Source organism: Acanthochromis polyacanthus, chromosome 5, assembly GCF_021347895.1.
Source record: "Acanthochromis polyacanthus isolate Apoly-LR-REF ecotype Palm Island chromosome 5, KAUST_Apoly_ChrSc, whole genome shotgun sequence".
NCBI lineage: Eukaryota > Metazoa > Chordata > Actinopteri > Pomacentridae > Acanthochromis > Acanthochromis polyacanthus.
Genome location: NC_067117.1, coordinates 12,576,015 through 12,591,370, shown reverse-complemented (window position 1 = coordinate 12,591,370; position 15,356 = coordinate 12,576,015). Strand labels below are relative to the sequence as shown.

The following is a 15,356-nucleotide window of genomic DNA, read 5'->3' as shown; positions in this document are numbered from 1 at the left end:
TAATGAATTAAATTACTTAAATTACTAAAAATTACTTAAATGAAATATCAGAAAATGAAAAACGTTATCAGATGGAATTGATTAAATAAAATCAACGAAGAAAGAACTGCATTTAGCTTGCTTAGGGCTAATTTTGGACCCAGACCATTCAGAGATGTACAGGTAATAAACAGTAAACAGTTAATTATATTTTTAATTGGAACCCAGACAAATCCACAAGAACAAAGAATTAAATTAATATGTTCTCTGCTCTTGATGTTTTGAAAGAATTGCAAATGTCTAATGGCCCTATTAGGCAGACCAGTACAGGCAACAAGTACTGCTCTTAAGTACACTTTTGAGGTACCTGTAGTATTTAACTTGAGTATTTCCATTTTTGTACTTTATACTCCCATTTCACTATTCTATTTTTGATCATTTCAGAGAGAAATATTGCACATATTCTACATTTCTGTAACAGCTTTATTTACCAGTTGCTAATAAAATACATATTTGACACAGTAGATGACACAACAAGTTTTTAGAACACAACAAACTGTGAAATATTTTTGGCTTTTGACTGACATCTTGCAAAAAATAATGTGTAGTCATACCACATTTGCTGTTGAAAGCTCCACCAAATGGTGATTTTGTCCCACTTCTGCCGGAGTTTATTTTTTAACAAATGTTAAAATGACCTATATCTCAAAACATCAAAGACATGACTTTTTAATTTCTCTCCCTTAATTCATCTGCTGAACCCTGAGATTTATCTGCACATAAAACTACATATTATCTGTCAGAGTAGCTGCAGCAGCTACAACAGTAACATATATACAGGTATTTATAGTTATATATCAGTCAGAGGAACCAAACAAGTCCTGTTACTTTAAAACTTTGACTGCATTTGCAGCTAATACTTACATGCTTTTGTTGAAGCATTGATTTTGAAGCAAGACTTTTACTTGTAATGAAGTATTTTTACATTCATGTATTGGTACTTTTACTTGAGTAAAGGATCTGAATACTCCTTCCACGTCTAGATCAAACGGTCTTAATTTGACCCCAGAGTTTAACTTGTGTATTTCCTAGTCGGCTGATAAGCAGACAAACAATTTAATACTTTCAATTTATGATAAAAGGAAAGGAAATTTCATATTTTTTTTCTTTGATACCAATAAATGAAAGTCTCTGGCACATGAAGATATAAATTAGGGCTTGGATCTACCCATACTCAACAAATTACTCAGTATTGAGACTATTTGTTGGGTCAGTCGCACCTCATGGTCGGCCAGTCAAGTTTCACATTAAGTCAAGATAACATCTTAATGAAGAGCAGCAGCAGTGAGAAGAGAAAGGACACAGGAAAATTCAAAGATTCCAGACTCTGCTACAAATCTGATCTGTGTTTGTTGTTGTCTCCCTTGTCAAGAAGTCTACCATTTGTACTCAATGTCGTGCGTCAGATTGTAAATTAATCCTTATTTTGTGCATTGACACTATTACACATCACACCCTTGATGTGTTTACCTCAAGCTTTTCACAGAAATCTTACTAATAATGAGTCTGGCCATTTAATATCACCACTCCCTTCACTGGGCAGCTGCTACTTGACACCCAATATGTAGTGATCAGAGCCAAACATCAAATTCCCGAGCTCACGTATGTTGATGACACAGGCAAGTACATTCATTTTCGCTTGAATTCTTGCCTTAACATGAGCAAATTATGGCATTTGCTCCTGTTAGGGCAAGAATAGTGTCAAGGGGAACATAACAGAGCTTAGGTGTTCACCCAGGTTTAACACTCCCAAGATCCAAATCTTACTGAACATCTGTGCCAGGATAAACCTGATCTAGGTAGGCCCCACCCTGCAGCCCACAGGACCCACAAAATTCACTGTTACCATCCTGGTGCCACAGAACATTCCCACTGGGCCAGAGGAATTTTAGCAGCAAAAAGGGGACTGATACATTATGCAGAGCGGTCAAAATGTTATGCTTGATTGGTGTATGTCCTTACCCTGCAGCAATGCACAGCTTCATCATCAGCTAATTCAGTATTTACTTTAGGTCTCCAGAGCATCATGAACAAACTGCTTCCCACTGACACACACAGAACACACCTCTAGACTGCAGATTTGACCAGTCAGTCTCAGCTGACGTCAAAAGGGCACCTTAGAACTTGGTTTATTATCTACAGATACTGTGGTCAGCTGGGCATGCTCAGGCCTGTGCTGTATTTGAGCCTGCAGAAGCCCAGTACCACCTTAAAACTGCAGCACCACCAGTGGATCCTGGCCTGCACGCAAAGAAGTACAGAGGAGTGTGATAGTGGAGAGCTGGCTGCATTTGGCGGGCCATACACTTTGATCTCTGCCATCTGCTCCCAGCAAACATTAAGGCTCTACTGGCCTGTTGGCAGCTTTACTGTAAGGCGGCTCTCTCTCTGAACATGGACAGTTCACACCTGCCCTCAGTCAGCAGCACCTGCAGCTGCCGACACACAGACAAAACCACACCCAGTCCATGGCAGGTCCACCCTGTTACACATCAATCCTCCGTTAAAGACAAGTTGCTGTGGTGCGCTTACACTTAGATCCAAAGCAAAAGCACACATTCCCAAGATGATTTGATAATGAGGAATTTTTTGATTTGACTGACAACACTTACTCAGTGGTTTACTTAAGTGGTTCTGAACCAAAGTCACCAGTCCAAATAAGATTGTGGGAACTTGCTTTGACAGATCATGTCAAATTAGAAAGCAAATAGACAGAATGTTATCAAGACAAAGTAATTGCAGAATACTGAGACATATTGACAGCTTCCGAGCAAACACTTCCTTTAATTATCATGTCAGATTTATTGCAGAACATTACAGTTTTGAAGGTGATGCTGCATCCATCAGCCTGGTTCAAATCCTTGACTGTGCACACTGAAGGGATTTTGCTTAACATGTAATTAAATTCACGCAAGCGATTTTAAACGTGGCATAATCTAGATTTCTGAATAAATAATTAATTCGTGTTATGCATGTAAAAAAAGTAAAGAGAAAGGGCATCTTAAAATCAGATTATGAACAGGCTGTCGAAAGAAATCACCATCACTCACTGCCATGACTCATTGCACTTCTACAGTTTCACAACATCCTTAAGTAACAGTTTACACAATCCCTGCCACGCCTCAGTTTGTCCAGCAGGGGGCGCTTGGTGGCTGCTGAGGCTCTGCTGCACGAAATGAAAACTGCAGAAGAAGAAACACTTCCGGAAGTGAATTGAATGAAAGCGGCAGACTGATGAATTAAGTATTTAAAAATATAAAAATAAAGGTTTGTCTAACGAGTGTGGGTTTACACATTCTTAGATAATGTCAGGGATTCCTCCAGACACTTGGCAGCCGCCCACTGTGGGTTTAGAGACGACGTAAGTTCGTATGAAATCACTGGATGCTAACTGGGCTAGCTTCCAGTAACGTGTTGTCGGTTACTGCTATTCCAAGCTTTTGTTTTTAACGAATCATATGAAGTCAAAAATCAATTTTCAAGTAATGCTTTAACTATAAACTGGTATAACAGAACCTGAGCAGCTCGAAGGGAGCACTAATGATACTTTACTGTACACCGCAGGATGGGGACAGTTGTGGTGGAGCTGTACTGGAAACATGCACCAAAAACGTGCAAGAACTTTGCGGAGCTTTCCAGAAGAGGCTACTACAACAACACGAAGTTTCACCGCATAATCAAGGACTTCATGGTGCAAGGTGGAGATCCAACAGGAACAGGTGAGCTCATCACAGTGAACGATATAACCGTAAAGTAAGAATCCAGATCACTTTAGTCAAAAGAGCTTTTATCATGATTTGAGTCACTTTCCTTCCATTTATAGAAAACTAGCAACACTTCTTTGTTTTTTTTTTGTGTGTTTTTTGGATCATTAATTGTTGGTTAAACGGGCTTATACTAACAATAATTTGCCGTTTAATTGCTCGTTTTTAGTAAAGAATCTCCATCACCCAGGTCACTATGTATCTAAATCTATCAATCAGTCAAAGTTTATTTGTATAACCTTTTACAACAGCCCAAAGGGTGTCCAAAGTGCTTCATGGTAAAACAAACAAACAAAACAACAAGAAAATAACCTTAAAACAAATCAATAACTTAAAAGAGGACAAACAGTCACACTCGCATCTACAGGCAAATTTAGAAAAATCAGTTAACCTCCACATATTTTTGGACTTTGGGAGGAAGCCGGAGTACCCGGAGAAAACCCACGCATGCACAGGAAGAACATGCAAACTCCACGCAGAAAGACCCTGGGAAGGCTAGAACGCAAACCAGGGATCTTCTAGCTGCAAGGCGGGAAATGCTAACCACCACGCCACTTTGCAGCCCCTAAAATCTAAAATACAACAATAAAATAAACAGCACTAAAATATAGCAACTAAAAGAAATAAAATGCCACCATGCCACTACATATGAAAAGCCATTTCAAACAGGAAGGTTTTGAGTTTTGATTTAAAAAGACCCAGGTGCACATGTTGGGGGCGGACTTGTTGTAGAGATTGGGGACAGCTACAGAGAAGGCCCGGCCACCCCAGTGTTTGTATTTGGACCTGGGTACTTCAAGCAGATAAGTGTTAAAATGAAGGCGTCGTTAGCCTCTTGAAAGCAGACACTTTAGTTAATTCACAGCAGATCAGCTGAGCATGTCAAAATGACAGAATTTACCAAACATGGAGAATACATTTGCAGTTGCAAATGAAGCATGAATCATGAACTAGTGCTTGTAAACATAATGCACTTATCATACTACAACTAATGTATATGGTTTTTTACAACTCATTTCCAGCTTGGAAGCACAAAGGTTTGTTAACCTCAGAATTGTTCATACCTCGACTAATTTTGATTTAAAGCCAAGTCAAAGTCAACTTTATTGTCAATTCTGTCATATGTACAGGACATAGATGGTGTTGAAATGCTGTTTCGCTTAGTTTCTGGTTCAAACATGCAAGGCACAGTAGAAAAAAACAAAAAAGACAAATACACTAAGAAACAAGCAGTGCAGTAGAATGGTGACTTATCATTGAACCATAGGGTTCTTATGGCTTGAAAAGACACAAATAAGTGATGGAAGACGTTTCCTTTGTTTTTTTATTTATAAAAATATCATGACCAAAATCGTTCACACCCCTTGAAATTCTCTCGAACTTTTACATAATTCCAAATGGTTCTGATAAGTTTCATTGCGTTCTAGAATGTTTTAATATACTGTAGTGACAAAAGACTAGACATTTACTATGAATCAAAATTTGACATAGGATAAGTATGAATGATTATGGACTTAATATTAACATGCATGTTCAAGGATTCAAGGATGTTTATTGTCAATGCATTTCTGCAATGAAACTTTGTTGGCACTTCCAAAAACAAAGACAACATAGTATAACCAAAAAACGAACAGCTATACAAAAAAATGTTAAATATATATATAAGTAAATAGAACAGTATTTTAAAAAGTGTGATAGTGCAATGAGGTGCAACGTCTGCTTTAAAGTGTCTAACGCAAGTGAAATGCTTGATATGAAATGGTTATTGCACATGAAGATGATTATTATCCATCAGTGAGTCTCTTTTTGAGAGCAGAGGGGTGGGGGAGGGAGGAGATGTAGTGGTATAATGGAGGCAACAGCTTTGGGGACAAAAGCTGTTCCTCAGCCTGGTAGTCTGTGTTCTGATGGCCAGGAACCTCCTTCCTAACAGCAGGGGGACAAACAGGGAGTGTCCTGGGTGACTGATGTCCATGCAGATGGCCCGTGCTCTTCTCTGCATGCGCTTACTGTACACAGAGTCCAGGTCCGGGTGCTCAGCTCCCATGATCCTCTGTGCCAGCTTTACCACTCAGGACAGATCCTGTCTTTCTTTTGCTGTGCAAGAACTGTACCACACTGTGTAGCCCTGGCAGAGGATGCTCTTGATGGTGTTTCTGTAGAAGTTTCTGAGCAGGGGTGGGGCCAGACCAGCCTGAATGTATGACATATTTGCCTTTTTCATTCTTAGAAGTTTACATTTAGACACACAGTGCTGTCAATACACAGGCCTTGTGTGGAAGCAGTCTGACATGGTGGGGTATAAATTCTTCCAGATGTGGTTAGATTAATAATTGAACAACTAATATGTGAACTGTTCATCAGTGAAGAACACTGGGTTCATGGAAAGTACAGGAGGATTTGAAATACCGGTAGTTACTTTTGTTGCCTTTGTCTCTCAGACTGCCTTGTTGATATTTATTATAAAGACCTGAGCTTGTATAAATGCCTGAACTGAGCTTCTGAGCACCTAATAATTAAATCTTGTCCTTCAATTTCCAGCCATCCATAAACCCAAATAACTGCCTTGGAGCTATGTCTCTGTTTTCTCGTGTAGTTGGTACAACATTGGTATGTTCTCTCGAGAAAAGTTGCCCAGATAGTCCAAAGCATTTCTGGGAAATATTCTTTGATACAAACTTTGGGGAGAAACAACTCCTGTGTTCATTGTTTTGTTTTGCTTTTATTCAAATCTGTTTTTCAAGGGAACAGCCAGCATTAGAATAGCAATCAAATTTTTCAGCTTTGAAGGAGACAATAATCATGAAGCTGTAGTGTGTTCTGAAGTTTGTTGCACGAGCCTTGCACAAAATAGGAGAAGGCCGTTCCACCAAAGTCCAAGCAAATCCTGGGCACTCCACAGAGCAGCCATTAGATGCTGGTCATAGAGGATTTAGGTTCTGACTAATATCTAAAACAACTCTGTACAAAAAAATAGGGTTTTGGCCCTGAGGGTCTTGAAACAGCCCCAGGAGGGTCTTGAACACCAACTTGGTACCAGTCATCAGCCTCCAACATCCCAGGCTATCAGAGCAGCGTTCATTGTCATTTTCATGTTCTAGTTTTGTAGTGAGACAGTTCGAAATCATAACGTTAAGCTGACTAATGTCACTCGTGTTCATGTGGGCCTCCTGTTTCAACCACTTTCTGTAATTTACCATGTATTTGGCTGGTGTTTCAATATTAGGTATGATGCTGTAAATTCTGCAAATGAAAATGCAGTTGCTGGAATTATTTTCCCCCATCAGCAGCCACGCAGTGTATAATATACATGAGCTGTAGCACCTTGTTGTACCACACTCTTCCAATGTAGCATGAAAGAAGTCCACAACCTGTTGGATGCGTTTACTACTGTAGTGACATAGTAAGGATTAAGGGTAGTTTTGCATGCTTTACAACTATTAAATGAATAGTTTTGTGACTGTTATTTCAGTTGTGCTGTGTTGGGATTTCGCCAGTCTGACTTACTGTGTATATTTTGTGGGTTTATGCCTGCCCTTGGCCACGCATTTGATGCAACTTTCTCCTACCCTTCCGTGATCTGCACGTTACTGTTTTCAAAATCTCCTTGACTACAGGCAGCAACAGCCTCTGAACTGACAGAATGACACACACAGCATTTCAAGCTTTATTAATTTATTACAGATGAGCTGTTGCAGGCACTATCAACTTTATTGAATTGCTGTCACCAGATCAGCTTTGCAGGTTGGAGCCTTGTTATGGACAATTGTCTTCAATTTCCACCACAGATTTTCAATTGGATTGAGAGCTGGACTACCGGTATTTGCAGGCCATGATATTGACCTTATGTGTCTTTCTCCAAGGAAAGTTTTCACAGTTTTTTTTTTTTGATATTCTTTATTTTCAATGTGAGAGCATCCAGACTATAAAAACAAAAGGTACATTAGTACATTGATATATTTTTTACCGCTCAGATTTTTTTTATGATAAAATTTGAACCAACAATAAGAATACAGAGTACCAAAAAAGACAAAAATGTTATTTCTAAGAACTCAAGAACTGGGAAAGATTCATGTCTATAGAATAATAATATAAAAAAGGGGTGAATGTTTACCAAAAAGTTTGTAAACAGAATTTGAAATATTTCCAGATCCAAAAACACACTTGGACAGAGACACAGAGTTAAACATCTGTGTTTTCTTTTTGTAATGAGTTTAGATATTCAGGCCATTTGAACCACAGTCTAATACACACGTGGACAAAATTGTTGGTACCCCTCAGTTAAAGAAGGAAAAACCCACAATTCTCACTGAAATCACTTGAAACTCACAAAAGTAACAATAAATAAAAATTTATTGAAAATTAAATCATCAAAAACAGCCATTACTTTTGAATTGTTGATTAACATAATTATTTAAAAAAAACAAACTAATGAAACAGGCCTGGACAAAAATGATGGTACCTCTATAAAAGATTGAAAACTATTTGACCAGAGTGACATGATTAACTCAGGTGTGTCATTTCATTGACATCACAGGTGTTTCCAAACTCATAATCAGTCAGTCTGCCTATTTAAAGGGAGACAAGTAGTCACCCTGCTGTTTGGTGAAAAGGTGTGTCCACACTGAACATGGACAACAGAAAGCGAAGGAGAGAATTGTCCCAGGACATCCGAAAAAAAATTATAGACAAACATCTTAAAGGTAAAGGCTATAAGACCATCTCTAAACAGCTTGAAGTTCCTGTGACAACAGTGGCTCAAATTATTCAGAAGTTCAAGACCCACGGGACAGTAGCCAACCTCCCTGGACGTGGCCGCAAGAGGAAAATTGATGACAAATTGAAGAGACGGATCGTTGGAATTGTATCCAAAGAGCCCAGAGCAACCTCCAAAGAAATTAAAGGTGAACTCCAAGGCCAAGGTACATCAGTGTCAGATCGCACCATTCGTCGTTGTTTGAGCCAAAGTGGACTTCATGGGAGACGACCAAGGAGGACACCACTGCTGAAAAAAACTCATAAAAAAGCCAGACTGGAATTTGCAAAAATGCATGTTGACAAGCCACAAAGCTTCTGGGAGAATGTCCTTTGGACAGATGAGACCAAACTGGAGCTTTTTGGTAAGGCACATCAACTCTATGTTCATAGACTCAAAAACCAAGCATACGAAGAAAAGAACACTGTCCCTACGGTGAAACATGGAGGAGGCTCAGTAATGTTTTGGGGCTGCTTTGCTGCATCTGGCACAGGGTGTCTTGAAAGTGTGCAAGGTACGATGAAATCTGAAGACTATCAAGGCATTCTGGAGAGAAATGTGCTGCCTAGTGTCAGAAAGCTTGGTCTCAGTCGCAGGTCATGGGTCTTCCAACAGGACAACCATCCAAAACACACAGCCAAAAACACCCAAGAATGGCTGAGAGAAAAGCGTTGGACTATTCTAAAGTGGCCTTCTATGAGCCCAGATCTGAATCCCATTGAGCATATGTGGAAGGAGCTGAAACATGCCATTTGGAGAAGACACCCATCAAACCTGAGACAACTGGAGCTGTTTGCTCATGAGGAGTGGGCCAAAATACCTGTTGACAGCTGCAGAACGCTCATTGACAAATACAGAAATCGTTTAATTGCAGTGATTGCCTCAAAAGGTTGTGCAACAAAATATTAAGTTATGGGTACCATCATTTTTGTCCAGCCCTATTTCATTAGTTTGTTTTTTAAATAATTATGTTAATCAACAATTCAAAAGTGATGGCTGATTTTGATTATTTAATTTTCAATAAATTTTTATTTATTGTTACTTTTGTGAGTTTCAAGTGATTTCAGTGAGAATTGTGGGTTTTTCCTTCTTTAACTGAGGGGTACCAACAATTTTGTCCACGTGTGTAAATGTTTCTTTCTGAAGGCGAAGAGAGAAAATAATGCTTTCCATCAGATAAATGTCATTCAGAATACTTGTCCACTCCTGTAATGTGAGTGGGTCAGGAAGCGACCAGTGCATTGTAATTACCTTTTTGCCAGTAGTTATCTAAATGCCGAATAAATATTTATCAGCTGGCCTGACCTGTAAGTCCAGTTTCCCTAAAAACAGTGTGGAAAACTGCATTGGTAGATTGGTGTGATTATACAATTTAGAGCTTTGTGGAGCTCTATCCAAAGCAGTTGATCACTGGACACTCCCAAAAAATATGCCAGTAACTGTCTCCAGCATGTTGCTACCCCACCACTGAAGTGTGCTTTTTGTTTTGGAGTAATAAAGAAACAGATCAAGCGTTTCCACCCAAACTCACGCCACACACAGGAGCTGGTATATTTCCAATGAGAACAGCATATGCTCAACCAGTCTTCATTCAATATTAGTGTATTACTCTCTCGCTCCTATTTTTCTTGAACATAATCTGTACTGTGGGGCTTTTTACACATCAGGCCTTTATAGGTTCGAGAGATGACACCCCTATTTGATTTACCTTGATAAGCATCAATGAGAATAGTCGGTATCGGGTCACCAAAATCTGTTTCCTTTTTGATGTTGTGCTCGAAATGATTACGTACCTGAAGAAATCTATAAAAGTCAATTCTTTCAAACTTATATTCCTCCCTCAATTTTTCAAAGGTTTTAAATTGTCCTTTTTCTATAAGACAGAGAAATGTTGTTATTCCTTTCAAAATCCATGATTTAAATCCCTTATCTAATACATTGGGTTTAAACTCAGGGTCATGGGCACACCATTGGATTATTTGTAATTTGTTGCTTAATTTATATTCTCCTTTTACCATACTGCAAATTTTTAGCTGTGTTTTGATCCATGGGTTTTGTATTTCATCAATAAGTTTTACTAATTGTTTTTGTGCAAGTGCTGCTTGTATTGGGGGGTCAGTCATAATTGAGAGTTCGATATCTTTCCACCGAGCTTCAAAGGATGGGTTACACAAGTTAATTAATGGGCGAATCTGGGCCGCATAAAAGTAATCTTTAAAGTTTGGTAGTGCCATTCTCCCCTGCTCTTTTGGGAGCTGTAGTGTTTTAAGCCTGACTCTGGGCTTCTTACCTTGCCAAATAAATCTGGAAAGAATTTTGTTAAGCTCAGAATATTCTTTTTTTGAGATTTCCACAGGTAGGGCTTGGAATAAAAAGAGATATTCATTCTAAGTTTTCACAGGTTTTGCTCTATGGCAGGATGCATTATCATCTTGAAAAATGATGCCATCATCCCCAAACATTCTTTCAATTGATGGAACAAGAAATGTCTCCAAAATGTCAACATAAACTTGTGCATTTATTGAAGATGTAATGACAGCCATCTCCCCAGTTCCTTTACCTGACACACAGATCCATACATCAATGTCTGTGGAAATCTGCATGTTTTCTTCAGGCAGTCGTCTTTATAAATCTCATTGGAAGGGCACCAAACTAAAGTTCCAGCATCATCACCTTGCCCAATGCAGATTCGCGATCCGTTGCTGAATATGACTTTCATCCAGTAATCTACAGTCCACCATTGCTTTTCCTTAGCCCATTGTAACCTTGTTTTTTCCTGTTTAAGTGTTAATGATGGCTTTCTTTTAGCTTTTCTCTTTGTAAATCCCATTTCCCTTGGGCAGTTTCTCACAGTTTGGTCACAGACGTTGACTCCAGTTTCCGCCCATTTATTTGCTGCATTTTCTGTTTTCAAGACATATTGCTTTAAGTTTTCTGTCTTCACACTGTGTCTTCCTCGGTCTACCAGTATGCTTGGCTTTTACAACCTTCCCATGTTGTTGGTCCAGATTTTAGACACAGCTGACTGTGAACGACAACATCTTTTGCAACATTCCGTGATGATTTATCTTCTTGAAGTTTTATGATCCTCTGCTTTGTTTCAATTGACATCTCTCGTGCCATGATTCATATCGATCTACTTGATGCAACAGCTCTCCAAGGTGTGAGATTCCTTTTTACACACGTGGACAAAATTGTTGGTACCCCTCAGTTAAAGAAGGAAAAACCCACAATTCTCACTGAAATCACTTGAAACTCACAAAAGTAACAATAAATAAAAATTTATTGAAAATTAAATCATCAAAAACAGCCATTACTTTTGAATTGTTGATTAACATAATTATTTAAAAAAACAAACTAATGAAACAGGCCTGGACAAAAATGATGGTACCTCTATAAAAGATTGAAAACTATTTGACCAAAGTGACATGATTAACTCAGGTGTGTCATTTAATTGACATCACAGGTGTTTCCAAACTCATAATCAGTCAGTCTGCCTATTTAAAGGGAGACAAGTAGTCACCCTGCTGTTTGGTGAAAAGGTGTGTACCACACTGAACATGGACAACAGAAAGCGAAGGAGAGAATTGTCCCAGGACATCCGAAAAAAAATGATAGACAAACATCTTAAAGGTAAAGGCTATAAGACCATCTCTAAACAGCTTGAAGTTCCTGTGACAACAGTGGCTCATATTATTCAGAAGTTCAAGACCCACGGGACAGTAGCCAACCTCCCTGGACGTGGCCGCAAGAGGAAAATTGATGACAAATTGAAGAGACGGATCGTTGGAATTGTATCCAAAGAGCCCAGAGCAACCTCCAAAGAAATTAAAGGTGAACTCCAAGGCCAAGGTACATCAGTGTCAGATCGCACCATTCGTCGTTGTTTGAGCCAAAGTGGACTTCATGGGAGACGACCAAGGAGGACACCACTGCTGAAAAAAACTCATAAAAAAGCCAGACTGGAATTTGCAAAAATGCATGTTGACAAGCCACAAAGCTTCTGGGAGAATGTCCTTTGGACAGATGAGACCAAACTGGAGCTTTTTGGTAAGGCACATCAACTCTATGTTCATAGACTCAAAAACCAAGCATACGAAGAAAAGAACACTGTCCCTACGGTGAAACATGGAGGAGGCTCAGTAATGTTTTGGGGCTGCTTTGCTGCATCTGGCACAGGGTGTCTTGAAAGTGTGCAAGGTACGATGAAATCTGAAGACTATCAAGGCATTCTGGAGAGAAATGTGCTGCCTAGTGTCAGAAAGCTTGGTCTCAGTCGCAGGTCATGGGTCTTCCAACAGGACAACCATCCAAAACACACAGCCAAAAACACCCAAGAATGGCTGAGAGAAAAGCGTTGGACTATTCTAAAGTGGCCTTCTATGAGCCCAGATCTGAATCCCATTGAGCATATGTGGAAGGAGCTGAAACATGCCATTTGGAGAAGACACCCATCAAACCTGAGACAACTGGAGCTGTTTGCTCATGAGGAGTGGGCCAAAATACCTGTTGACAGCTGCAGAACGCTCATTGACAAATACAGAAATCGTTTAATTGCAGTGATTGCCTCAAAAGGTTGTGCAACAAAATATTAAGTTATGGGTACCATCATTTTTGTCCAGCCCTATTTCATTAGTTTGTTTTTTTAAATAATTATGTTAATCAACAATTCAAAAGTGATGGCTGTTTTTGATTATTTAATTTTCAATAAATTTTTATTTATTGTTACTTTTGTGAGTTTCAAGTGATTTCAGTGAGAATTGTGGGTTTTTCCTTCTTTAACTGAGGGGTACCAACAATTTTGTCCACGTGTGTAACTGCAGACTAATGAGCAGGTTTAAACTGATGCAGGTGCTAGTTTTAGAAATGGCCATTTACAGGGTGCTTTCATAATTTTTTCCTCAGAATTAATTGAGTGATTCCATATTTTTTTCCCCTCTGCTTGCTTTAAAAAAGCAATTGTTATTGATTACCACAGTTTTTTTCTTGATTCTTTTTTTTTTTTTAGTGTTTCTTAAAGCCAGAAATTTGCCATTTTAAATGACTTCAGCTTTGTGGCATGTCTGCGATCGGCTTTTTTTCTACAAAATTAAAAAACTGAATCAACATCCTTCAAGACTGGTGATTCCATACATTTTTGCCAGGGGTTGTAGAAGAAGAAGAAGCCTGCATTTGTCAGTACAGCACCCTAGGAGCAGTTGAGGGCCCAACAATGACAGTTACTGTTGTGCCATAACTTTGAACCTCCATCCTAGAAGCATGAAATGCCATGAAATTATCGCCATCGGGCTTGTAAATGTGTGAAAAGAACACAAATTTGATCTAACCCTCTGTAGTTGTTGCTTGACTTCACTGTACAATTTTTGAGTGTTGTTAGACAAACAATAATTGTTAGCTATAAATTCTAGGTTGCAACATATAACCGTAATTCTTGTTTTGTCATCTCATTTCATGATCTGTGTTTTTCAGGTCGAGGTGGTGCCTCAGTTTATGGTAAACAGTTTGAAGATGAGCTGAACCCGGAATTGAAATTCACAGGTAATCGCAGTGGAAAAAATCCCAGTTGAATAGAATTTGGGAGATGTGGAGGAGAACAATGAAAGTTTGTAGACCTTCTCCATCCCCACACTCCCAGCCTCTCGTCCTTCCGATTCCGAAGTCACAAATTTGTAATTTCTTCCTTCATTTGTGTGTCTGTTAGGTGCAGGTATTTTGGCGATGGCCAATGCAGGACCAGACACCAACGGGAGTCAATTTTTCCTCACTCTTGGACCCACTCAGTGGTTAGATGGAAAGCACAGTATTTTTGGAAGAGTATTCCAAGGAATGGGAGTGCTGAACCGGATTGGGATGGTGGAGACAAACGGTCAAGATCGTCCAGTTGATGATATCAAAATTCTCAGAGCTAATGTACCTAATTAAGCAAAATGTTTTTTTTCTACACTGTTTTTTTTAAAGCCTTGTTCATTGTGTAAAGATCACAAAAATGTTTGTTTTTTTTCCCAGTAGTAAGCGACAGCTAACCCATGGAAAATGCATATTGTATGTCAGTAGTTGGTACAGGTAATTTGTAAAACATCAGAAATTATCAAACAACTGTCAAATGTTAAACACTGGGAGGAACAATAATAGTTTGAGCAGGCAATGTAATGTAAGGAACAATAAATGGCAAGAAAATTCAGCCCTGTATCTACTAATACATGTTTTCATCAGAGAAAAGTCTAATGAGTTTTATTTATTCTTTGACCAAGAGGCTTGTTCTACTGTGTGCTTTCCAGTAAAAACATCAGAGAGATTTGTTCTGTTTTGGTTCTGGGGTTTTTTCACATGTGAATTTTATGTGTAGAAAGATCTTTGCCAACATTTTACGCAAGAACAGTACACAGTACAGCCTGCAGCACTTTGGATGGCATTTAGATGCCCTCATCATTGTTGCACACTTTGTTTTTAACACCTCATTCCCTATACAAACATCCTCTTCACTTGCTCATTGAACCAATGTCCAATCACGTTGGTATGCTGAGGCTGGCTGCAGGTCAAACCAGGGGTTGGGGAGGGAAAGATGATTTAAGTGATTCTGAACATGGCATGAGTGTTGGTGAGAGATGCTTGTTTTCGGTATTTCAGTACTTAGCGATGTACTTGGATGGTCTACTGTTTATGGAGAGTGACGCCAAGTAAAATTTCCAGACTGGTTACAGCTAGTCAAAAGGCAGCACTATTTCAAATCAGCATGGATCCATCTTGCCTCGAATCAAAAACCCAGGCTGCTACTTGAGATGTAATGACGAGGGGGT

The 15,356-nt window shown here is 39.1% G+C and overlaps 1 protein-coding gene across 1 annotated transcript; it reads left to right on the top strand.

Moving 5' to 3' along the window:
* Window positions 1-3,213: 3,213 nt before the first annotated feature.
* ppil1 (peptidylprolyl isomerase (cyclophilin)-like 1) lies at window positions 3,214-14,854 on the top strand. The gene is made up of 4 exons (XM_022212188.2): window positions 3,214-3,400; window positions 3,604-3,758; window positions 14,029-14,097; window positions 14,261-14,854. Exons 1-4 carry the CDS (start codon window positions 3,345-3,347, stop codon window positions 14,479-14,481), a joined length of 501 nt encoding a protein of 166 aa, XP_022067880.1. The 5' UTR covers window positions 3,214-3,344; the 3' UTR covers window positions 14,482-14,854.
* Window positions 14,855-15,356: the final 502 nt, after the last annotated feature.

Excerpts from the sequence above, each read along its gene's own strand:
- ppil1 (XM_022212188.2), top strand. The coding sequence starts at position 3,345 with ATGTCAGGGATTCCTCCAGACACTTGGCAGCCGCCCACTGTGGGTTTA. Across the intron at positions 3,401-3,603 it reads ACTGTGGGTTTAGAGACGAC|GATGGGGACAGTTGTGGTGG; the intron begins GTAAGTTCGTAT and ends TGTACACCGCAG. Across the intron at positions 14,098-14,260 it reads CCCGGAATTGAAATTCACAG|GTGCAGGTATTTTGGCGATG; the intron begins GTAATCGCAGTG and ends TGTGTCTGTTAG.